The sequence below is a fragment of the Bos grunniens genome, chromosome 14 (assembly GCF_055505025.1).
Source record: "Bos grunniens cultivar Pamir isolate PY7600 chromosome 14, Bosgru_T2T1.0, whole genome shotgun sequence".
Classification (NCBI taxonomy): Eukaryota; Metazoa; Chordata; class Mammalia; order Artiodactyla; family Bovidae; genus Bos; species Bos grunniens.
The window spans coordinates 62,894,082-62,917,741 of record NC_141178.1 but is presented as its reverse complement, the minus strand read 5'-3'; the positions used below and the strand labels follow the sequence as shown (position 1 = coordinate 62,917,741).

The 23,660-nt window shown below is 47.4% G+C and overlaps 1 protein-coding gene across 5 annotated transcripts in view; it reads right to left on the bottom strand.

Annotated features, from left to right (window-relative positions):
- The window catches only part of PRKDC (protein kinase, DNA-activated, catalytic subunit), a 128,018-nt gene that overhangs the window by 56,705 nt on the left and 47,653 nt on the right, over positions 1-23,660 (bottom strand). For 4 of the 5 annotated variants that reach the window (XM_086337008.1, XM_086337012.1, XM_086337010.1 and 1 more), the window contains exons 32-48: positions 22,355-22,578; positions 21,313-21,560; positions 20,992-21,124; positions 20,418-20,576; positions 19,324-19,527; positions 17,551-17,736; positions 17,077-17,181; positions 16,125-16,292; positions 14,028-14,155; positions 9,812-10,019; positions 5,578-5,756; positions 3,992-4,160; positions 3,721-3,786; positions 2,679-2,751; positions 1,566-1,714; positions 604-741; positions 306-425 (exon numbers count right to left, since the gene is read on the bottom strand). In XM_086337008.1, coding sequence (XP_086193134.1) covers positions 306-425; positions 604-741; positions 1,566-1,714; positions 2,679-2,751; positions 3,721-3,786; positions 3,992-4,160; positions 5,578-5,756; positions 9,812-10,019; positions 14,028-14,155; positions 16,125-16,292; positions 17,077-17,181; positions 17,551-17,736; positions 19,324-19,527; positions 20,418-20,576; positions 20,992-21,124; positions 21,313-21,560; positions 22,355-22,578 — 2,657 coding nt within the window. The remainder of the gene's footprint in view (positions 1-305; positions 426-603; positions 742-1,565; positions 1,715-2,678; positions 2,752-3,720; positions 3,787-3,991; positions 4,161-5,577; positions 5,757-9,811; positions 10,020-14,027; positions 14,156-16,124; positions 16,293-17,076; positions 17,182-17,550; positions 17,737-19,323; positions 19,528-20,417; positions 20,577-20,991; positions 21,125-21,312; positions 21,561-22,354; positions 22,579-23,660) is intronic. The other variant, XM_086337009.1, reaches the window with a different exon arrangement.

Sequence of the window (23,660 nt, the reverse complement as noted above, 5' to 3'; positions counted from 1 at the left end):
GTTTTACAAGAATATGAAAGAAAAATGATGCTGAATAAGTAATCCAGGCTGGCTAATTTATTCAGAGAATAAAGCCATGCTGTGACCCTTAACGTCTTCCTTTATTATGGGTTTTTTTAAAAGTAGATTCATATGCGCTTTTGTGCTTAGTCGCTAAGTCATGTACAACTCTTTGAGGCCCCATGGACTGTAGCCCACCAGGCTCCTCTGTTCATGGGATTTCCTAGGCAGGAGTGGGCTGCCATTTCCTTTTCTAAGGAGATGCATGTAATTGAAAAGAGCTTTTAAAGAAATAAATAACTTACTTCTTCTGTATTAACAACCAGCTTGGCTAAGAAAAGACGGATATTTAATGACACTGATGGATTTCCCAGTTTGTCATGAAGAAATTTCATCCAAGGAGGAAGATTTCTTGGCACTGAACCCTGAAATAACACACTCAATATTACTTAGTGAGAAAGTGGCATTATGACACAACACTGACAAAGCAGGACATGAGTGACAAGACATCACGAGTGTTAGAGATGGAATTCAGCTTAGTCTTCGATGTCAAATGTTCGTTCAACAGGACGTGGTGAATGAGACCAGAAAGAACAGAGAGACCTCCTCTCCGGGCAGCGCAGCCTCAAGTCTTTGCATGTGCTGGACCAGGGCCACCAGGGGGGCCATGCACTCATGCTGGCTGAGCTCATCCACGTCCAGGTCCAGCACGTCGCCTGGGCCGTCAGGGTCCTGACGCTCCTGGGGAGAGAGAGTCGGGGTTGAGCACCTGACTGCCTGCTCCGCCACGCAGTGCACACAGTCTGACCTCACATCTTCCTCATGTTCTCAGGAAGTGTCCCCTCCCCCCGTCTGCCCAGCTCTCTCTGGGGCCACACCGAAGTCAGGGCATCACTGAAGAGCTGCTGCTCTCTACACACACATCTCTTCAGACGTGTCCTGGTGGCCCCAGAACACTCCACGTCGAGAGCAACAGTCCCCACGATTCTCAGCTGCCACTTTATGTAGAAAGTAGAGCGACTGAAGGATAATCACAGGGTACGTGGTTTCCTATCGTGTTGTCAGTACTTTGAAAAGTACTGAGGACTTCTGTGAACTTAATCTGCCTGAAAATTTTAATCAGTAATAGAATTTTTAAAATTCCTGATCCTTTTTAAGAAAGAAAGAGCAGGGATAATCATTTTACACACGGGATGCTGAACTGAGGTGTCACACACACGGGGAGGAGTAACTGATGTGGGCGTGTCCCAGCACAGACCACTTCCAGGAAACCCCGAGAGGACATATTGGACAAGTGAAGGTCCCAGCCTGCCCCTGCTGCCAGACATGCTTTCCCTGGAGGCCCGCCCTCCAAGGGGGAGGCTCTGCTTGGGCCAGGAGCACTGATGGCAGACACACAGTTCTGACATCAACTCTGAGCCCGGGAGGAGCCGGGAATGTGACCATCCCCCCACTGCCTCCTCCCTGTGCTGGCAGCGTTAGACCCTGCGCCTGGACTAGAGGCTCGGGCCCCTCTATCCTGAGGCGCCCCTTCCTTCCCAACACCAACAACACTCTTTAATCACCCGTCTCCGGAAATGACCAGCACTGGACTGAGGGTCTTGGGACCCATACGAGTAGCTCTGGACTCCAGTTGAAAAATCGAACTGACTCATTTCCTCGCTCAGGCTGCTGTCTGCCAGATACGATAGTGAAGACATGTATTGGGGGCCACCTGAAGGAAAAAGAGGATGAGCTACCATCACTCAAGTCAGTAAGACACGTGTGTCTCGAAGCTCAAGTGACTCCTGCATTTAGGATACTTTCATTAAATCCGTACTCCTCACCCACCATCCAGGTCATCTGGAATCCCTGAGCAGTTACTCTTTAGCAAAAACAAAGACATTAAGTCCAACTAGATCCAGTTTTTGGACGTGATGCTAACAGAACTTCTTGAATTTAAAATTTTGATGATGCACATTCTGCTCACAAACCCTAACATAAATGTGGCTAGAGGTATTACTGATAAATAACTAATCCAAAGTATGTAAGGTTACAAAACTGGTCCAAATTTTACCCTTGAATCAGAGGAGGGGAAAGCCATGAAGAAAAATTAAGCCAAAAATTGAAACCAGGACCATGTGGAAGGACAGAGGGTTGATTCTAAATAGAGAGGCTAGGGACGTCCCTGGGGGTGCAGTGGTTAAGAGTCTGCGTTCCAAGGCAGGGGACTCGCATTCAATTCTTAGTTACAAAACAGATTCCACGTGCCACGGAGCAACCAAGCCTGAGCGTCACAACCAAGGCTTGATGCAGGCATGTAAGTAGTGAATACAGAGGCTAGGAGAGCTCTCTTCAGAGACTGGCATTACACAAAGGATCGCGGGCCACGCTGACCTCGAGGACCAAGACCCCCTTCAGGGACACTGCAGCAAACGTGGGGAGACGAGTCTAAGTAACACACAAACAGAATCCAAAAGCAAACAGCTCACCAATCTTGCTTAAGAAAGTGAACCAGATCTGAACTCCTCTGGCTACCCTGAGATGCTTCTGTGCTGCTTTAACTAACTGCATTTCTTTCAAAGTACAATTCTATTTACCACTTGAAAATAAAAATTTCTAAATCCAATTCAAAGTTGAGGTATTTAAAATACTATCTATATACTAGAATCTTCCTCATCATTTTGAAAATGTCCTACCTGAATCTTCATTTGCCGCCTCCCTGGCTTCTCTCCTAATTTCAATGTACTTTTTCTTTCTTTCCATAGGAACCTATTAGGCAAAAACAGACAATTTAAAACTTTTTAGACTCAGGGTCACATATTTTCTATTTTTACAGCAATCTGACAAAAATCACTGTTACTCATTTTAAGCAAAACTAACACCCACAGAGACAGACCCCAAGAGCCCGGGAGCTGGTGTTCCTTTGGCTCTGGGACTCAGCGGGTGGTGCTCCTCCAGCCTCAGGCCTGGTCAGGAGCCTCAGGCCTGGTCAGGAGCTTCAGGCCCTCAACTGCACAGCTGCAACAGACCACAGAGCTCCCAGCTGCTCCCAGACACTCACAGGTAACACACAGAGTATTTGAGTGCCCCAAAGACTATTGTGATTATGTGATGTCTTAGTTCTTGAACATAGGCCTAGAAAACAGTCCTAGCTTTATTCCAAAAGGGCACAGGGCACAAGGGCAGGAGCAACCACTTACCTGAACTTTGAGCCACCGAGCCACACTAGGACAGGGCGGAGGTCAGTGGCGCGGGACAGAATGCCAGCCTCCCCTCGCACTTGCTCTGCCCGTCCACCACCCTGGGCTGTGAAAGGCTGCAGCACCCCCAGCACCCGCTGAGCTCGGCTCTGGTCACAGTGTCCTCCCCATCACCCTACTCCTGTTCCCGGCGCCCAGGACTGGGTGAGCCTCCACCAGGGCCCAACATTGCACGGGGCAGACCTCAACTCACTGACCACAGGAGCTTACTCAGAAGACCACTAGGGGGATGTGTGCTAACAGCTCCTTTTACTGGCATTTTCTCTCCTTTACAAGTTAAGGGGAAACGTGAGTCAGGGCCAATCTTTTACAGCTGCCTGAGATTATACCTGAGGTTGAACTGTAAGAAACCGCCTGTGTTTACAGTTCACAGCGGACTTGAGTAGAGGGCATTTAGTGTTTAGCACCATGTACCTTTTTCCCTTCAAGCCTTGGTAAGTGTTTTTACTTTGGAAACACCATGACCAGCCTCACTTACCTCCACTTCTATGGGAAACGTGTAGCAGCGCTTCAGGTCTATCAGATTTTCAAAAATGAGCAAGTTCTGTAAATGCAGAGAGTCCTGTGACGAGGCCCCAGCAGCAGAGAGACCTGGTGCTCATGTCACTGCAGCACCTGCCGTCCGCATCCGCACCCAGCTCCGGGAGACCCCCCCACCCCTCCCCACCCTGCCCTGTGGGACCCAGCAGCAACCCCAACCCCACCCCGCGGGACCCAGGCAGCACAGCCAGCGGTCTGGAGGGGCCTACCTTCTCTGGTTTCTCACTGAACAGGAAGCCCTGGTAAAACCTGAGCTCCGTGAAGACGCAGCGGACGAGGGCAATGGCACAGGTGTAGGCAGCACAGTGGTACAGCCGCCGGCGCTCCAGCAGCTGGGCCTCCCCAGCCATGTTCTCCGAGAAGGCATCGTGGCACAGCCTGTGGGCGACCGGGTGGCGGTCAGTCCCTCCAGGGGCGACCGGCTCCAGTCCACAGCACGGGACCTGCCCTGCACACCCGCGCCCACACCTAGGCTGTACTGCACAGGAAGCTGGGGTGGGGGGCCCAGCCTGAGGAGCAGGGGGTGCTCCAAGATGCCGGGTCTGAAATGACAGTCCAAGGTCTGTGCAAGGGCATGGAAGGTGGGTGGCAGCGGTGACAGAGGTGCCCAGCACACCCAGGAGCCTGGTCTTGGCCCTGCCCACACCGGCCAGCCCCTGTGAGCACACTGCCATCAGAACACAGCTGCCCCTCCGTCTACGCTGCTCCCAGCTGCTCTGCACAGCCTGCAGTTGGAAGGGATCACCGGCCAGCCCTTGACGGGAGAAGTGTACCAGCCCCAGCCAGGGGACCACATCCCCTACCCTGCCAGGCCCCCTCCAGTTACAGGAAACCCCCAGCCATGGGACCCCCTAGCTATGGGACGGGGTCCCTCTGCAGAGTTGCAGGCCGAGGAGCAATCGATCAGGTTCCGGTAATACACGGATGGTAGCTGTGACCACAGGGCAGCGAGACTTGTCACCAGGAGGCCTATGCAGCTCCACCTGGCAAGCCCACCTGCCACTAGCTCCAGGAGACTAGCAACACAAACCCACCAGCCCTGGGGGCTGTGCTCAGAGGTTGGATTCAGAAGGAAAAACATGGCCCTCAAGACCTTCATCGATGCCAATGCCTGGGGGTGACATCACCCCCAAGGCGCACACATAAGGAGGCTTCACAGGGGTGGAGGGGACTCTGCAGAGCGAGACCCTACACATCTGTGTTCAGCACTAAGACAGGAGCTGCACAGAAAGCTGGCTTCAGAGATGACATGTCTGACTATTCTGTGCTTTACAGAACCACTGCTTAGAAATGCTAAACACTCCTTCAGTTTCAAATGAGAGAGAAATAAAATACACTCAATCCTGCCTTCCTGTAAATCATACACTGAAAACATATTGAGCTGTTGAGGGAGAAAAAATGGTAGAAAAACAGTAAGGGAAAAAGCTGTACTCTTTATGGATGATGTGTATTGGATAAAACATGCTGCTCAATGACATGTTGAATTAACTCCATCCAAGTACTCTGTAGGGGCTTCCCTGGTGGCTCAGTGGGAAAGAATCTGCCTGCCATGCCATGCAGGAGACCTAAGTTTGATCCCTGGGTTGGGAAGATCCCCTGGAGAAAGAAACAGCACTCCACTCCAGTGTTCCTGCCTGGAGAATCCCACGGACAGAGGCACCACCACCACCACATAGTCTGTACACAGGAAAACTACTAAGATTCAGTGTTTAGGCATGTATTCATATTATATACATAAGTAAAAATACATGCACCAAAAAAATTAACTACAATCTAAAGTTAAGGAAAACCTTACTTAATCAATGTCTTTGTAAGTTCATTTCCTTCTGTGACGCTCGAGCCGTGGAACACCTGGTTAATTTTAGATTCCTTGGAGTGGACATCATCTTTTGGAAGACGAGAGTACATCACCTCTAGCATCTTGTAATATCCCATCTTCTTGGTGATTTGAGTGTCAAAGGCAGATTCATTCAGCTAAAAACATATAAAAAATGATTATCTTTGGTCCTATCAAACATGGAAAATATTTTATTGAATAAATCAACTTTAATACTCAATGTTTCCTGGTGGCCCAGACAGTAAAGAATCTGCCTGTGATGCAGGAGACCCAGGTTCAATCCCTGGGTTGGGAATCTTCCCTGCAGAAGGCAATGGCAACCCACTCTAGTATTCTTGCCTGGAGAATTCCATAGACAGAGGAGACTGGCGGGCTACACAGTCTGTGGGGTCACAAAGAGTCGGACAGGACTGAGTGAATTGCTGTCTGTCAATACTCAATGCCCTTTAAATTGAAAATAATTTTAACAAAGATGTTAAACCACTTCAGTAAGAAACAGCCCAGGGGCTAAAACATGAACGTAAGTACTGATGTGTGGCAGCAAATACTTCAGCTCAGTGAAACTCATTTTGGACTTCTGGCCTCCAAAACAACAACAGACTTCTGTGGGGCCACCAAGCTTACAGTAATTTATTACAGGGGGTTAAGGAAACTAATATATATTTGGGTACCAAGAGTGGGGGGGCTACTTCAAAATGAAAAAAATACATAAGTGGCTTTGGAATTGAACAGGGAAGAGAGGAGGAAAAAAATTTCACCATACATGACAGAAAATGTCTATATTGCCTTGTAGAGACTGTTGTTAGAAATGTCAACATTGAAGGCACTGATGGTGAGCACTCAGAAGGAAGTGGAGGGCAAGGCAGTGGCAGCGAAAGCAATGAATGCTGTCTCGGAATGGCATCGTCACAAACCTATTTTTGGTAGAAATACAGACATTAAAGTAATTGGTGGTGAGGTCTCAGAATGAAGTAGGTAACAGTTTTTAGAAACTGGAGGAAAGAGGATCCATGCCCTATGGTGAGAGAAAGCTTAGCTGAAGAATGTTCAGAGGTTGTGCAGGAAGCAGAGAATGTAGGCTGTGCCCTTGAATATGGAGCTGAAAGGATTTCTAAGTAAATTTGTTGGAGATAAGCCTGGCTTCTTCTTTGCTGCTCATAATAAAATGTGGGTATGAGAAATTAGACAGAACTATTAAACAAAAAGAACCAGAACTTGATGATGTGGGAAATTCTCAGCCCATCCAGCTTGTAGAAGACGCTGCCACGAAGAGATCCACGGTGAGGGAAGTCGATTGGAGAAGACCACAGGGGCAGCCAGGGAAAGAAGCCTGTGCTCACTGCTGCCTCAGCCTGCACTCCCCCCAACCCCCGTAAGACCCAGGACCAGGGAGGGGCCGTGGCAGGAATCTCCAAGATGGGCAAGAGACAGACAGCAAGTTTCTGAGAAGCTCAGACCAGTTTGAACTGAAAGGGAGGGAGACAAGATGAAATTTAAAAAAAGGATGCTATATTCCCCAAATGCTACAGGCAAGAAACAGACAAAACTGCTCAGCTGAAAACAAATGCTAACCTTCAAGGAAAAAGGAGATGACTCCAAGGACGGAGTCTTTGGCCCAGAGCATAAACATCAGGCCACAGAGCACTATTCTCAGGTCTTGAAGCTTAATGGATCTGCCCGGCTGAATTTTCAAACTGCTTTGGAGAACAAACTCCTTCCTTCCATTGTCTCCTGTTTGGAATAGGAATGTCTATAATGATCATCCTATGCCTGTCCCACCACTGTATTTTGGAAGCAAATAACGTGTTTTCTAGCTTCACAGGTCCACAAACGGAGAGGATGTGGGCTCAGAATGCACCATTCTGAGAAGCCCACCCATACCGATTTAGATGATGAGGTCTGGGACTTGGTGCTAACAATTTTTAGGTGAGCTTTTGGACACAGAAGTTGATGTTGTAATGGGTTTAGACCTGGAATGAGGTAACTGTATTTTGCAAGTAGAAACACTTGGCACAGGTGGGCTATGAGGCTGAATTAAAGACCTGAAAGGACACCCACACTCCAATCCTGGAACCTGGGTCTGTCACCTTGCATGAGAGAAGGGACGAGACAGATGAAATGAAACAAAGAATTCTGAGATTATCCAAGAGGGTCCTAAATGCACTCCTGTTTACAGGAGAGAGGCAGAGAGAGACAGTACACAGAACTGAGGAGGCCAGAAGCAACTCAAGTGTTCACTGACAGTGGAATGGATAAAGAGGTGGTACATACATCAACAAGAGAGAATATTACTTAGCCATAAAAAAGAATGAAATAATGCCATTTGCAGCAACATGGACGGACCTACAGATTATCATACTAAGGGAAGTAAGTCACACAAAGACAAATATCATATGGTATCATTTATAAGTGGAATCTAAACTATGAGACAGTCAACTTAGAAAACAGAAATAGATTCAAAGACAGAGAACAAACTTCTGGTTACTAAAGGGTGAGGAAGGGAAGCAGATAAATTAGGAGTCTAGAATTAACATACACGTAACTATACATAAAACAGACAGACAAAGACCCATTGTATAGCACAGGAACTATACTCAGTGTCTTGTAATAACCTCTAACGGGAAAGAATCAAATAAAGAATAGACACACATATATGTATTGCTGCTGCTACTGCTGCTGCTAAGTCACTTCAGTCGTGTCTGACTCTGTGCGACCCCATAGACGGCAGCCCACCAGGCTTCCCTGTCCCTGGGATTCTCCAGGCAAGAACACTGGAGTGGGCTGCCATTTCCTTCTCCAATGCATGAAAGTGAAAAGAGAAAGTGAAGTCGCTAGCGACCCCATGGACTGCAGCCTACCAGGCTCCTCCGTCCATGGGATTTTCTAGGCAAAAGTACTGGAGTGGGGTGCCATTGCCTTCTCCGATATATGTATTAGGTTGGTGCAAAAGTAATTGGGGTTTTGCACTGTTGAACTCTGCTGTTTGATATTGGAATACATTCTTAATTTGGTTATGTTATATATCATTACATCATTTTAATGCACATTTCTCACTAAGATTTTTGCTAATGACTTACAGCTGTGTAATGATATGGTCTGTAATGTAATGTAATGATATGTGTAATGATAGACTATGGAAATGAAGCTAGACAAAAAGCAAATTTGAGCGATTTTTCTTATTCAAGTTCAAAATGAGTCATAAAGCAGAGGAGACAACTTACAACATCAACAACGCATTTGGCCCAGAAACTGCTAATGAATGTACAGTGCGGTGGTGGTTCAAGAAGTTTTGCAAAGGAGATGAGAGCCTTGCAGATAAGGAGTGAAGTACCCAGACTTCGGATGTTGACAACGACCAATTGAGAGCCATCACTGAAGCTGATCCTCTTAAAACTACAAGAGAAGTTGTCGAAGAACTCATTGTCAACCACTCTATGGTTGTTCAGTATGTGAAGCAAACTGGAAAGGTGAAAAGGCTTGGTTGTTTTGAAGAGTCATCTTCTCTTATTCTATGCGACAACAGTGAATGACTGTAATGGTTCCTACTTTGATTAATAAAGATGTGTTTGAGCCTAGTTATAATGTTTTAAAATTCACAGCCCAAAACTACAATTACGTTTGCACCAACTTAATATAACACACACTTTGCTGTATACCTGAAATGAACACAACATTGTAAATCAACTATATATCAATTTAAAAAAAGAAAAATAGTGGATTTTTTTAAAAAAGAAGAAGAGGAAGAGGAGAAGGGGGGGGTCAAGTGACCAAGACTCGGAGGGAGGAGCACCAGGGCCATAAGCCGAGGGAGGAGCACCCGGGCCATGAGCCGAGGGAGGAGCACCGGGGCCATGAGTGAGGGATGCTGGGCCCAGGGGCTGGTGGAGGGAAACGTGTTCTCCTTGGAGCCTCCAGAGCAAGTACAGCCCCAGGAAGCAGATTTCTGACTTCTGATCTCAGAACCATGAGACAGAAAGCCCTGTGGGTCTAAGCCACACTCCCAGTCATTTGTTACAGACGTCTCCGGAGACTAACGCAGACGCCATGTGCCCAAAGGCTGAGATCAGAGCACGGAGGGGACGCTTCTTGAGTTGCTGACACCCTGGCTGAATACACGGCAGTTTCTAGTGACCCTGACCAAGGAGGGCTGTCGTCTCTTACTAACATCCAACTTAGTAACAGACTTTGATACCTTTGTAAACCTGGACTTCAACACATCGATAGCCTCCACCACAGTTCTGCTGAAGAAGTCCCTCAGAGCCCCCAGACCACAGTGCCGCAGCAGAGTGAGAAGGGCCCGGCCCACTACCGCCTGGCGGGTGGCGCTGGGAAGCAGGTCGTCCCTGCTGAACTTCCGGTACACGCTTTCCAGAAGGCCCAACTGCGTGGCACATGAACTCCTAAGAACAAAGGAAAATTACATGCACATGCCGGCTTTAAACGAATACTCCACGAGGGCCCACTATGCTACAAGTAAATGCTAATGATTATGAATTAGAAAACCAATGATTATGTATATAAAACCATGAAATACAAGAAGAATATGCACATAAGCCATGTGATCTTACTCATCCCCAGAAACCTTCGTGCCTTTTTAGGCCTAGGAAAAAGGATATTTTCATTTATTTTCAAGTTTGGTCCGGTTCAGAGGACACCTGCAAGGCTTCGAAGAGCCCCAGGCTGAACTCCAGCATGTGTCCCGGACCCTGAAACTCATGAACCAAGGACCCACCATTGTACTTTCCAGGTAGAGACTCAGCCATCGGGGAAACATGGTCTATGAATGATTGCCTACACAATTCAGTCTATGAATCTCGAAGTTAAAGGATAGACTGTTTCCCTGCCTATAAAAATAAGAGGTTACAAAAAAAAAAATAAGAGGTTATGACTGAATGGCCATTAAAATCTTTCCCAGTTCTAAAATCTTGATGTTCACAAGTTAGATATGAGAAAAAATACTGAATTTGAGGGTAATTCAGTCACAAAAAATTGAGGTTTCAGGACACGATTGGACCTACAAGAGCTCTGCAATGTGAGTCCAGACTCTGTCCCAGACCTAAATTCTCCAGGACCATCCTGCTAAAGGAAGAAGGAGGAAAGGGAAAAGAGCAAGAATGGCCACCACACAGTTTACTGCAAAGTCAGTGCAGATGAGCATTCACTATGAACACGTGTTCCACGTCACTCATAACAGAAGAAACACATTAGAGTGACACTGAGACATTCTTTCTCACCTGTTATCACCGGAAAAAATCCACGTTTGTCAGTATACTCCATTGACAAGACTGTGATGAAATACACACTTATATACATTGCCGAAAGGAATACAAATAACACATCCCCCAGAGGGGATGTGATGATATCTAGCACAATTAAAGATACGTTTACCTTTGCTCTCACACTTAGGGATCCACTGCAAAGCTGCACTGGCAACACACAACAGGCCAGGCCCAGGGCGAGTCACTGGGCTACGGCTCCTCTGGTCGCTGAGCCATTACTCTAGTCACTGAGCCACTACTCTAGTCACTGAGCCATTACTCTAGTCACTGAACTATTACTCTAGTCACTGAGCTATTTAGTCACTGAGCCATTACTCTAGTCACTGTGCTATTACTCTAGTCACTGAGCTACTACTCTAGTCACTGAGCTATTGCTCTAGTCACTGAGCCATTACTCTAGTCACTGAGATATTTAGTCACTGTGCCATAACTCTAGTCACTGAGCTACTACTCTAGTCACTGAGCTATTGCTCTAGTCACTGAGCCATTACTCTAGTCACTGAGATATTTAGTCACTGTGCCATAACTCTAGTCACTGAGCTACTACTCTAGTCACTGAGCTATTACTCTAGTCACTGAGCTACTACTCTAGTCACTGAGCTATTACTCTAGTCACTGAGCTATTGCTCTAGTCACTGAGCTATTGCTCTAGTCACTGAGCTATTACTCTAGTCACTGAGCCGTTACTCTAGTCACTGAGCTACTACTCTAGTCACTGAGCTATTGCTCTAGTCACTGAGCTATTACTCTAGTCACTGAGCCATTACTCTAGTCACTGAGCCGTTACTCTAGTCACTGAGCTATTACTCTAGTCATTGAGCTATTGCTCTAGTCACTGAGCTATTGCTCTAGTCACTGAGCTATTGCTCCTCTGGTTGTTGCACTATTACTCCTCTGGTCACTGTGCTATTACTCTAGTCATTGAGCTATTACTCTAGCCACTGAGCTATTTATAGTCACTGAGCTATTGCTCTAGTCACTGAGCTATTGCTCCTCTGGTCGTTGCACTATTACTCCTCTGGTCACTGGGCTATTACTCCTCTGGTCACTGGGCTATTACTCCTCTGGTCACTGTGCTATTACTCCTCTAGTCACTGAACTATTACTCCAGTCGCTGGCTATTCCTCTACTCACTGAGCTATTTAGTCACTGTGCCATTACTCTAGTCACTGAGCCATTACTCTAGTCACTGAGCTACTACTTTCAACAGCAAAAGGCTGACACAGAGCCCAGCAGCAGGGACTGTGTCCACACACTGCAACACTTCCACACAGTGAATAATTACACAATTGCTTTTTTTAAAAAAAAGGAAAGCAGAGATCTCTATAGCTGATTTGGAGTGTCTGTAGAATATAATAAGTAGAAAAAAAGGTAAAGGAGCGTAAGATGACAGAAGAGGGACCAAGATGGAAGGAGGTTCCGGAATACAGCACATTACTTACTTTCAGTGTTCAATGCATGTATGTATTTCACACGTTCAAAAACAAAATTAAATAAAAAGAAAATAACTTCTAAGATCTGAAAATTAATTAAAGTGTACCTAATGAAGTGGTATAATAACCACACACTGAAAAACACTCAAGTGAACATAAAGTGTGACTATATCCTCAGAGAATACACTCTAAGTAAATTATAAATAAAATTTTAAATGTTAACTTCATCCAGCTATGATTATTCTTAGTTATTTTTGAAGATACTTTCTGTGTATTATAGGATAAAACAATTAGTAACATGGAACGTTATTTAAATCAATACTCAACAGAAAAAATAAAGATCTACAATGTAAAGGAAAAAATAATAAAAGAAGTTAAACAATAAAGAACTCATAATGTTAAGATTGAAAGAGAAAGATCAGAGTATTTTTCTTTTCCTTAACAAACTCTTCCTTAGTTGTGTGAACTGAAAGTAACACTGCAACCCAGCAGCACCAAGTTCACCTCGGACCCAGACTGTGGTCTCTAAACACCATTTCACGGACCCTCTGGAGAAATGGTGTGATTCAGGAGCCTGAGACAATCTGCAGAGCCAGAGAGCATCTGAAAGACAATCAGAGACCAGTGGAGAGCTGCCCAAGCACTGAGGAACTAGCTACCAGGGACCCACTGGCCACAGATGGGACAGCAGGAACATCAGAAAGAAAAGTGATGGCAATGGACTGACATTTACCTCTGTTTTGTCTTAAAAAGCTCTAAAAATGAAAAAAATTACATAGAGACAATTGTAGCATTGGAGTAAGTTTTAAAACTGGGGTGTGAAAAATCCTCCAATTTTATCCCTCTTTTTCAAAATTATTTTGGCTGTTAAGGGGTATTTTGCACTTCCATAAAATATTAGAAACCCCTAGACAATTCCTATATACAAAAAAATAAGACTTGTTGGAATTCTGATATGGACTGCACGAAAGCTACCAATGCAGATAGAAATAACCATGCTAACAATATTGTATCTTGTAATTCATGCACATGGAATATCACTCCACTTATTTAGATCTTTCATTTTTTAATTTCCTTAACCAATAGATTGTACTTTTTGGTGTACTAGTCTTGAACTTCTTTTGTTAGATTTATTCCCATCTGTTTTATTCTTTTCTATGCTATTATCAATGGAATTACATTTGTAATTATAGTGTCAAATGTTCTCTCTTCATATATAGAAATACCATTGGTTTGTGAATACTGATCCTGTACGTAATAAATTTTCTATAATTGTCTATTTGTTCTAATAGTTTCTTGCGATCTTCAGGATTTTCTACCTTGGGCCATCTGTGAGTAAATACAGTTCTATTTCTTTCTTTCCACCTTGAGTGTCTTTTATTTCTTTTGCCTGCCTGATTACAATGGCTGGAACCTCCAGTACTATATTGAGTAGAAAAGAATATACATCCTTAACTTGTTCTCAAACTCAGGAAGAAAACACTCAGCCTTTCACTATATTTTGTTGGCTGTTGGTTTTTCTTAGATGACCTTTTGCCACTTTTATCATAAATGAGTAAATGAGTGTTGGATTTTGTCAAAAATTTAACTGCATCTACTGTTATAAGGCACTCACTGTTTTCTGCACAGCGATAATAATCTCCCACAGAAATAAAACATTTATGGTTCCTGGGATCACAAACTAGGAGTGACTTACTTTCTGGCAATCTTCCTGAAAGTAGACTGAAATAATTCTTCCAGAACATGCTGCTGTTCCCGACACAGAACTTCTGTCATCAACTCCATCAACATAGGACTCTGGGATAACTCCAATGCATCCAGAAACTAGGAAAGAAACACACACCAATGGTGGTGATAATCGTTGGACTGGTTTTCGACAGTTCAAATAAAAAAGAGAAAATTGTAACAGTTTCACAAAGATTAACAAATGCCAATATAGGTCATTTTGGGGGCTACAGTTAATGCCTGGCCCATAATGTTCACAAAATACTTGAGCTTTGATTCCCTCAGAGTTTCACAGATAGTTTTCCTCTGACCACGTTTTGGGTCCTCTCTTCCCCTCCACGACGCCGCTCCTGGGCTCCAGCCCCCAGGGTGCGAGTGTCCCCTCACACCAGCCTCGCCACACCGCACACACTCCAGGCTGTGGGTGCAGCGTTCTCACCTCACGTCCCACCTTCCACCTCCATGTCCCTCTGTTCTCTCTACACTTCAGCAGACAGCTGAAATCTCATCTGCCGTTTGGTGAAGGCTTTTTAATTCTGCCCTCGTGTAATTAATTTCCAAGAGCCCTCACTTGTTCTTTCTCAACATGACACCATCTCTAGTCTCTGAAGTTACTCTGAACAGTCTCTTTGATGTTATCTTGACTTGTTGACTCTGTTCCCTCTCAGTTCCTGTTGTTTTACATCTTTTTTAGGCCAGAAGCTTTCTTCAAACGTTCCATGATTATTTGCACTTGCACTTACAGTAAGAGAAAGGTACTATAGATCTACTCAGAACCTTTGTGGACTCAACAAGTCGCTGGCAGGTTGTGAGGGAGCAGGAAATTCAGATGGTACTGGTGCAGTGGTGCTGCTGCCCACTGATGACTTCCAATTTGCAGAAAGAATACACCATCCAACAGAGAAGTGAGGCGGCAACCACTGTGACCAGCCAGCAGACGTGAGGTCGCTCACAAGGCCTACTGGGGGAGGGTGCTGTTGCCAGAAAGGTGAGCCTGAATATCATGGCCATGCCTGCAGCCTGAATTCTAGTTTAGAGAAAATGCAGAGGGAGAGGGAAACAAAAGAGCACCTCAAGGAACCAATCAGACAAAGGGGGTCAGCCTCTAAGAACAGGCTCTGCTTTCTTCCAAAACCCAACATCACAGAGAAACAAAAGGGATGAAGGGGAAGCAGTTACAGATGTAAAGACACCAGAGAGACATGACAATTTAAAGCAACTGTTAATTAGATCCTGATTTGAAACATCCAGCCAAACACAAGGACATCAGAAGTGTGACCACAGACGTCAGAACACAGGGTCTGAGAGCAGTGTGAACTTTCCTGTGTCTGGAATCAGCGTGGCACCTCCCGCTCAGGACGCACTGCTGAAGCATCCGGGGGTGAATCTCCAGGACGTGTGCAGCTAACTCGCAAAGGTTTCAGCCAAACACACACACACCGCATGCACACACACAAAGCAAGTATGACAAAAAGTTAACAGCTGAATATGGGAGATGGTTATATAGATGCTTCTCAAACAACCACTACTCAAACTTCAGAAGCTGTACCATATACGTAATATTCTGTTTCTAAGCTTTTTTGGGTATTATTCTTCAAAAGTTACACATCATGCATAAAATACTGCACAAATTTATATGCATAAAATACCTCACAATTTTTATATTGGAAAAGAAAGAGAAGTCGTTTAGTCGTGTCCGACTCTTTGTGACCCCACGGACTGTAGCCTACCAGGCTCCTCCATCCATGGGATTTTCAAGGCAAGATTACTGGAGTGGGTCGCCATTTCCTTCTCCAGGGGATCTTCCCAACCCAGGGATCAAACCCAGATCTCTCGCATTATAGGCAGATGCTTTTACTGTATGAGCCACCAGGGAAGTCTGAGGAACAATTAGTTACAAAGGATTTAAATAACGCTTCTGCCTCCACAGACACCCAGCTTTCAAAATGAATTCAACAGAATCCTTAAAATGAGAACATTCTCTCAATATTTCAGTTACTTCTCCCCAAGAAATGTTAACAGGAAACAAACAGTGTTTTACCTTTGTTTGCTACTACTGAAAACTAACCTTTTTCATACAATCCACGTAGTTACTGTAGCGCAGAGTCCCCGGGGGAAACTCTCCAGACCTCATGGGGAAATGAGAGACGATGAGCTTCTCAAGAATGTGTCTGAGCTCCTGCAGACGGTCCCCCGTGAGGCTGGAGAAGAAGGGGAGCAGTGCCACAGCCTGGCCCTGCGGAGCAAGCACAAGGAGAGACTAGCTGCAGGCCCCATGGACAAGGGCAATGACTGCTCTCTACAGATGGAGCCAGGGGGTTCAATGACCACTGCAGGACACCAAGCCCACGGTGGGATGTGCCCCGCATCCAGGCTTCCACTCTCGTCTCGGTGGCCAAGTCAGGGCCACCCGAGAGCATGGGACAGGGCAGCATGAGTCTGCGTGATTTCTCCTCCTACAAGCAGAACCACTACTAGGAACCTGCTGCCCAAGTCCTTGAGGAAAGACCATTGTGGACAGCCTACAGGGTGAATGCAGAGCTGACTCTCCTCCACCAGGGCCCCGGAGATCCCAGGCAGGGCCTTCCTCCCTGGGCGGGACATCAGTTCCCAGACCCCCTTGTGCTGAGAAATGTGAAACCTGACTAAGCACATGAAGCAGAAAATCCCAAAGAAAAATCCTTGTGATCCAGGAGCAAGACACTTTCATGAGGCTACACTTTACTGGAGTAAAATCTAACTGTTACAGGACTCTAAAATTACAGTCTATGAAGTTCTGGACCCAAGTTACTGAGAATCTAAAACGATTCTTAATTAGTAGAAAGATGACTGATGGCTACAAAAACCAGTGACAGGGATCCAGCGGTTCTCTGTGCTGCTCCCTCTGCTTTTGAGAATGCCTGAAATTTTCCATAAAATAAAATTTTTTAAAAAAACAGAAAATATCACAAATACACAAAAATATAAAACAGGAAACAAATGGAGACCATAATCTGAAAAAAATCTTGTTAATCTCTTACCTTTAAATGTAGATCCAATTTTGGATCACCAAGTAGACTCACAAATGTTGTAAAAACTTCCGGGAAGGCACTGTGACTTGTATTAAAGGATACCGATGAATCGATCTAACAGAGGGAAAATAAACTCAGATCTCTACACTGTGCCTCCAATTTCCTATACTACATTTTCTACTTTTCAAATTTCAGAAATGATCTATAAATTTGTTTTTGGGCTTCAAAAGGATGTCAACAATTTCTGTTCTGAAATATTTTAAAACTATCCTCTAAAACAATGCACATAAAGGCACACTGAGAAGATAAAGTATAAGAAGAAACAATAAAGATAATAGGACAATAAAGTAAAAAAATAGAAAAACATAAGATGTAAGTGAATTGGAAATTAGTCAAACTAATGAGCTTTTCAAGAAACCTCCACCAAACTTTCAAAGACACAAGCAATGGACACAATTACATTTTCAAGCTCTCTGAAAATACCTGCAGAATTTTTGCCAGTAAGGTGAGCACCGCAGTTTTGCTGTCAGGGGTGGCGTCCCCGGCCCACCACGTGCTGCAGCACCCCCAGCTCTGCAGGATGGTGCTGACCAGTTTCAGGCCTTGGTGCTTCTGGCTGGCTCGGTCCCGGTAGCTCTGATCCAACAGGCCGTTCAGAACGGCGCTCACCTGGAACAGTGCGGGCAAAGAAAGGGAAACTTACCATCCAGGCCGACAGACGGACAACAGAATTTACTGTCATTCAAAGCTTTTCGCGGAAAATGAAGACGCTATTTCCAGAAAAGCCTTTTACCTCACAGCTCCTCAAATCTGAAGTTCACATGTAACTTAACATGTGAGTTTTCTTACAAAGGCCCACAGTGGTCTCCAGCCCCTTGACTAAATCAGGCTTACACCACTACTGTCTTCTTAGTGGGGGCATCCTCCATGGGAGGGGAAGTCAGCTCTCCGTGGTCACCATTACCACCATGTTCACGTGCACACACACAGGGACACAGGCACACAGAGATACAGCCACAGAGCACACACATACGTAGGCACATGCACACACAGGAACATGCACACAGGGACACAGGCACACACGTGCACACACACAGGGACACACGTGCATGTATTCCTGTCCAACCGCCTTCCCAACAGCGCTCTCCTAAGTCCACTGAGATCCACGAATCAACGTCCCCGCTGCCATGACCCCACTCACAGATGAGCCAGGCTAGCATATGTCTCCTTCCTTGGCAACACTGTCGGCCATGAACCTAATACTTGACTTGTGAACAACATGGTTTGAATGGCGCAGGTACCCTTGACGAGGAAATGCACTCTAGCGCCGCCGTCCGTGGGAGGGATTCGCACACACAGAGGCTGTACGTGGATTCTCGCTGGGCAGAGGGACAGCGCCCCAGTGTGTCCCCCTCCTGAGCTTTTCTCATGACCATCACTGCTGTCATCAAACGCATCGGGGCGGGGGTGGGAAGGGGGGAGGCTGTGCATCATCGGGGGGGTGGGGGGGCGCCTCCCGGGGCTTGCGTGGGGGTCAGCGCCCTCCCCGGGAGACTGCCCACTTCCCAGATCTATGTCCTCCTCAGTCCCCACTGCAACACCATTTTGGTGCAGAACTTGCCCCAGCAGCTTTCCCAGAGAGGCGCACGGGACAGACACAGACCCCGTGGAGACCAGGCGCATCGGAAACACCTGCTCTTAACTCTCACATAGTTAACAACCTGCTGACTCGGGCCCCAGCTGTAAAGTCTCCTTGCAATAACAGCTCATTAACTCAGCAGGAAATTATGCCTCTGCCTTAGAATGGCCATTGCAACAGTTAACGATTTTTGATGGTCTACCAACCAACTTAAAGTTCAAAATTAAGTTTAGCAGACCAAAGTCAACTACATATTAAATATTGACCTGCAAAGGTTCAGTGTGAGGGGCAGAGGGGCCAGAACATGAATGTGTGGGAAGCGAGGACGCAGCATTGTGGCGGGGACTGCAGCGTTGGCCCAGCCGTAGCCGGGGGAGACTAAGGCCGGTCGCTCCCACAGCTGAGCCGTGTCATACGGGCCCTGCGAGATGAGAACAAGGGTCAAAGTCTCATATCCACTACGTCACTAACTGCTCACAGAGGAGAGGCTTTGGGCAGGAGTTTTAGACCTTCCAGGCAGAGACTGTATTTTGTTTTAATGATGCATTTTCTCAGCAGTACAGCAACCCCTTTATTACTAAAGAAAACACACTTTCCTAAGAGAAAAAACCCATTACCATTTTGGGATTACCCATAGATGACTTCATGAGCTCTGATACGGCAAGATCCAGATTTCTCAACAGTTCAGTGTTGACTGTTTCTGAGAACAGGTTGTAGAAACACTGTCCATGAGAGAAGCTGACAACGTTCCTCTGGGCGCCTCCTGAGGATGGCGTGGATACCACAGCTGTGTCCAGGAGGAGACCCACCAGGCGCTCACACTGCAAGGAGGAGAGGGGACGGCAGTGGTCAGGACTCTCTGGGCGACAGAGAACTCTGACATGTAAAGCATAGGGGCCTGGCCTGGGAGGTCGGGCTGGTGTGCACTGAAGACCCTCCCCAGGCTCCATTTCCCAGGTTCCATTTGGGGTCAGAACTCTTCCCTACTCCCGTGTCTCCCAGGGCTCCCCCAAATCCTGCTTTGAGGGGAGCATCTGGGATAGGTGAGGTCGTTAGACAGTCGTCTGCCTGTTCCGAGGGGACAAGGGGACAGGAGAAGGGGGGCGGTGGGTGGGGACCCTCAGGTGAGGACGTTAGACAGTAGTCTGTCTGTGCTGAGGGGGTATGGGGGCAGGCAGGAGAAGGGGGGCGGTGGACGGGGACCCTCGGCCAGCGAGATCATCCGAGGCCGCCCGGCAGAGCCCGAGGCCATGAGCACTTGGGGCGTCTGGACGCGCCTCCCACGCCAGCCTCTCGAGTCACCAAGGACGGGGGAGGAAGAGCCACTGCGTCAGCACAGGGTGGCTCTGCACCCAAAGAATGTGCTCTGCCTGAGAAAAACCAAACCTCAGTTCAAGAAGAACATCATTCTACTCCTTTTATAAAAAAAAGGGAAACTCTTTTCTTATGGGAGAAAAAGTCATCTCACGTAAATCAGTTATTAAAGTCCTTGTGCAGCTCAGAAAAGTGGCGTGAAAGTCAAAGTTGCTCAGTTGTGTCAGACTCTCTGCAACTCTATGGACTATACAGTCCATGGAATTCTCCAGGTCAGAATACAGCAGTGGGTAGCCACAGCTGAGAGGGTCCCCAACTAAACTCCCGTCTCCAGGGACGCTGTGAACGCTGCCCAAGGTCACCAGAAGGCACATGAGCACTCGGGCGCATCTCCTACCAGTCCTCCGCACGCAAAGGCCAGCTCCAGAAGCTCACGTGCGAACCGCCGGCAGCTGGGGTCCAGGGAGGACAGACTCAGCCCCTCATGTCCAGGGGCGATGCTTTTATAAACCAAGGAAAGAAGCTTCATGCCGAGAGAATGCTGCTCATCTGCAGACTGAAGTGAAGCAACACTGAGATACCCAGCAATGAGACGCTTGAGAGGAAAACACAACCTCACCGCTTTCATTCATAAAAAGCCACGTTCACTAACACTGACCACTGCCTTCCGACTCTCAGGGGCAACTTCACTCACCTCTGCTTCCTGCCACAAAGGGAGGACAGGAGTTAGTGCCTAAAGGTCTCAGAAGGCTGCTGAAAACATTCACAAGTCCTTCACTGGATTTCCAGTTTACATTCACGACCTTTAGCATTCACTGTTGCAGGCAACACTGACGTGTCTGGATCAAGTATTTCTCTAATTCCCATCTCAGCAAGCTCTGTACATAACAATGTCTTAAAAAAGACTACACACAAATAGACTAACTGGCATAATAAGCTAAGACAAATGTAAAACAACGCAGCACAGTTACCTGAGACGGCACTACGACATGCAGAAAGCCAGCCTTGTGCAGCTGCTTACAAGCCAACACGAGAGAAGCCAGTCTGGCCCTCTTCATGTGAGCGTCCGGGCCATACAGGTCAACAGCACACAGCTCCCCAATGCTGGCCAGGCAAGGAAAACAAAGAAAAACCAGGTGAGTGCTGGCCTCCTTACTGTAAAGACTCTGACAATCATGAGTCCTGCTGGAATGCATTTACAAGCTTGCAGAGCCCCAGCCATAGCCACTGTCCTGGGGCAGAGCAGGCCCTGGCTGACGCCACCCCCGTGCTGAGCCCGTCCAGAGCCCCACCTTTCTGCCGTGACCTCTTCCCGGAGGCAGGCCTCCAGCATGTCCTGGTGTGGAGACGTCTTCAGGGCCCTCAGCAGGGCCACACACACGTCAGGGAGCTGCTCCATCACCCGCACATCTCCAATGTTGAAGCCCACACTTGAGGGTGCACACAACGTCCTCACCAGGAGCCTCATGAGGTCTGCGCTGCACGAGTCTTTCCCAAGGAACTGGACAGACGTAATGGCAGCAGTGGGACTCCCAGCGCCCTGGACGGCCAGGCACATGGGAGTCCATCTGCCTGGGGGAAGGGCTGGCACCCGCTCTCCATCTTTGCCCCGGGAGAGGCAGGCCTGGAGGTGCCCCCATGACACTCTCACAGGGAGGCCTGGGCCCCTAGCCCTGGTAGAGGCAGATCTGGAGGTGCCCTCATGACACCCTTATGGGGTCGTCTGAGCCCTCAGCCCCAGGAGAGGTGGGCCTGGAGGTGCCCCCCATGACACTCTCACAGAGAGGCCTGGGCCCCCAGCCCTGGGAGAGGCGGGCCTGAAGGTGCCCCCCATGATACCCTTATGGGGTGGTCTGAGCCCTCAGCCACCAGAGAGTAGGATCTGGAAGTGCCCCCGTGAAACCCTCATGGGGCAGCCTGGGCCCCCAGCCCTGGAGAGGTGGGCCTGGAGGTGCCCCCGTGGCACCCTCATGGGGCAGCCTGGGCCCCCAGCCCTGGGAGAGGTGGGCCTGGAGGTGCCCCCATGGCACCCTCATGGGGCAGCCTGGGCCCCCAGCCCTGGGAGGGGCAGGCCAGGTGCACAGTAGGCACACAGTAGATGCCAATGGGTGGGCTGTGGGCCTCGGCCAAACAGACACATTTACAAACTTTGGCTGATGTGCATTTCCTCAGGCAGGTGCTCGGTCACAGCATAAAACCCAAGAGCCAATAAGACATTTAGAAAATTGTCTTCTGTTCCCACGTGAGAACCTGAAGTCCGGTATTTTCAAGAACAGACTGTTCCCACATAGGGACAGCTCTGGGAAAGCAGAGCCGGCGGGAGGGCAGGCCCACCTTCCAGCCGTCGGGGCAGGTGCCCAGCAGCGTCGTGGAGAACTCCAGGACCCGGACGACCACCGTGCACTTGCTGTAGCTGTACCTGTCGCCCTCCTGCGGGCTGGGCCTGTCACCCGTGGTCCCCACGCCAAAGCACTTCTGTGCTGCCGTCATGTCGTGCAGGGCGATGCTCTCTAAGAAGAAAGCCACTGCTTCCCAAAGCGAAGACTGCGTTTCAGCACCTAGAAAAAGTTATAGTAAAATATCAGCATACACCTCCTTCAAAAATCACTAAGATTAATGTAAAATTCCTTCTTTAAGTATGGGCGTGATATATATACTTTCAGTCAAATTTTTAAAGGTTCAATAAAAGCTGAATAAAACGGGCAGTTATTTCTTCTCATTTCAAAACACAACCCACCTAGAATTCAGCTGCAGACCCACACAGTAAGAACACACCTATGCAGGGTTAGATCCTGCTTCTCAAACACTACCCACGGGACCATAAATTCACACAATCTTTTTGAAGGGCTATTTGCTCAATCATACTAAAAGCTTTAAAATAACGTGCACACCAATTTCTATCAAAGGTTTAAAAGTTCATATCCTTTGATCCAGAACTGAGATTTTATTTTCATGAAATAACAGTGGAACCGAAAAATGCGCTTTGAGGATGTTCATTCTAGCAATGTTTTCAATTTAAAATAAGAAGAAACCACCTAAATGTCCCCCAAAGGGGCAGCGGGGGAGACACATCCTGGCCTTAAACAGGGGGCTCTGACTGGCTGTTTCATGGAGTCAATTTCAGGCCAACTCCCAGACGGGTTTCCCACAAAACTCATGAGTCTGAGATACACTCCCCTGGCCCACCCCGTCTGCCACAGAAGGACAGACATAAGCTCTCCACCCTGCAATCGGAGTGCAGCTCACCATCTGGGCATAAAGACGGGGACAAGTGACCCCAGTGGTGCCTAAGTCGAGAGATGAGCAAAGGTGGAGGCTGGGTGAGACCCTCTTGGGTGGGGTGTCCAGTTCTCTGTGTCATTAGATTTAAGGAAAGTTAATCAAATTGCCACCTGACGGGTCACTTGAGTAATTCTGGACAGGTCATTATGTATTCAAGTAACTGAGAGTACATTTGGTCAGAGTCACATTCTCAAACCTGAGGTGCCCTGAGTGCAGCAGACCAGGGACCACCTGAGTCCTTCTAACCCTGTCACCTCTGACAGGACTGGGGGAGGACCCAGTCCCCTCAGTCAGCTGTCACCACAGCTGGAGCAGATGCCCCCAGTTCAATCATTTGAACAGCCCAACCTGTTCTGTG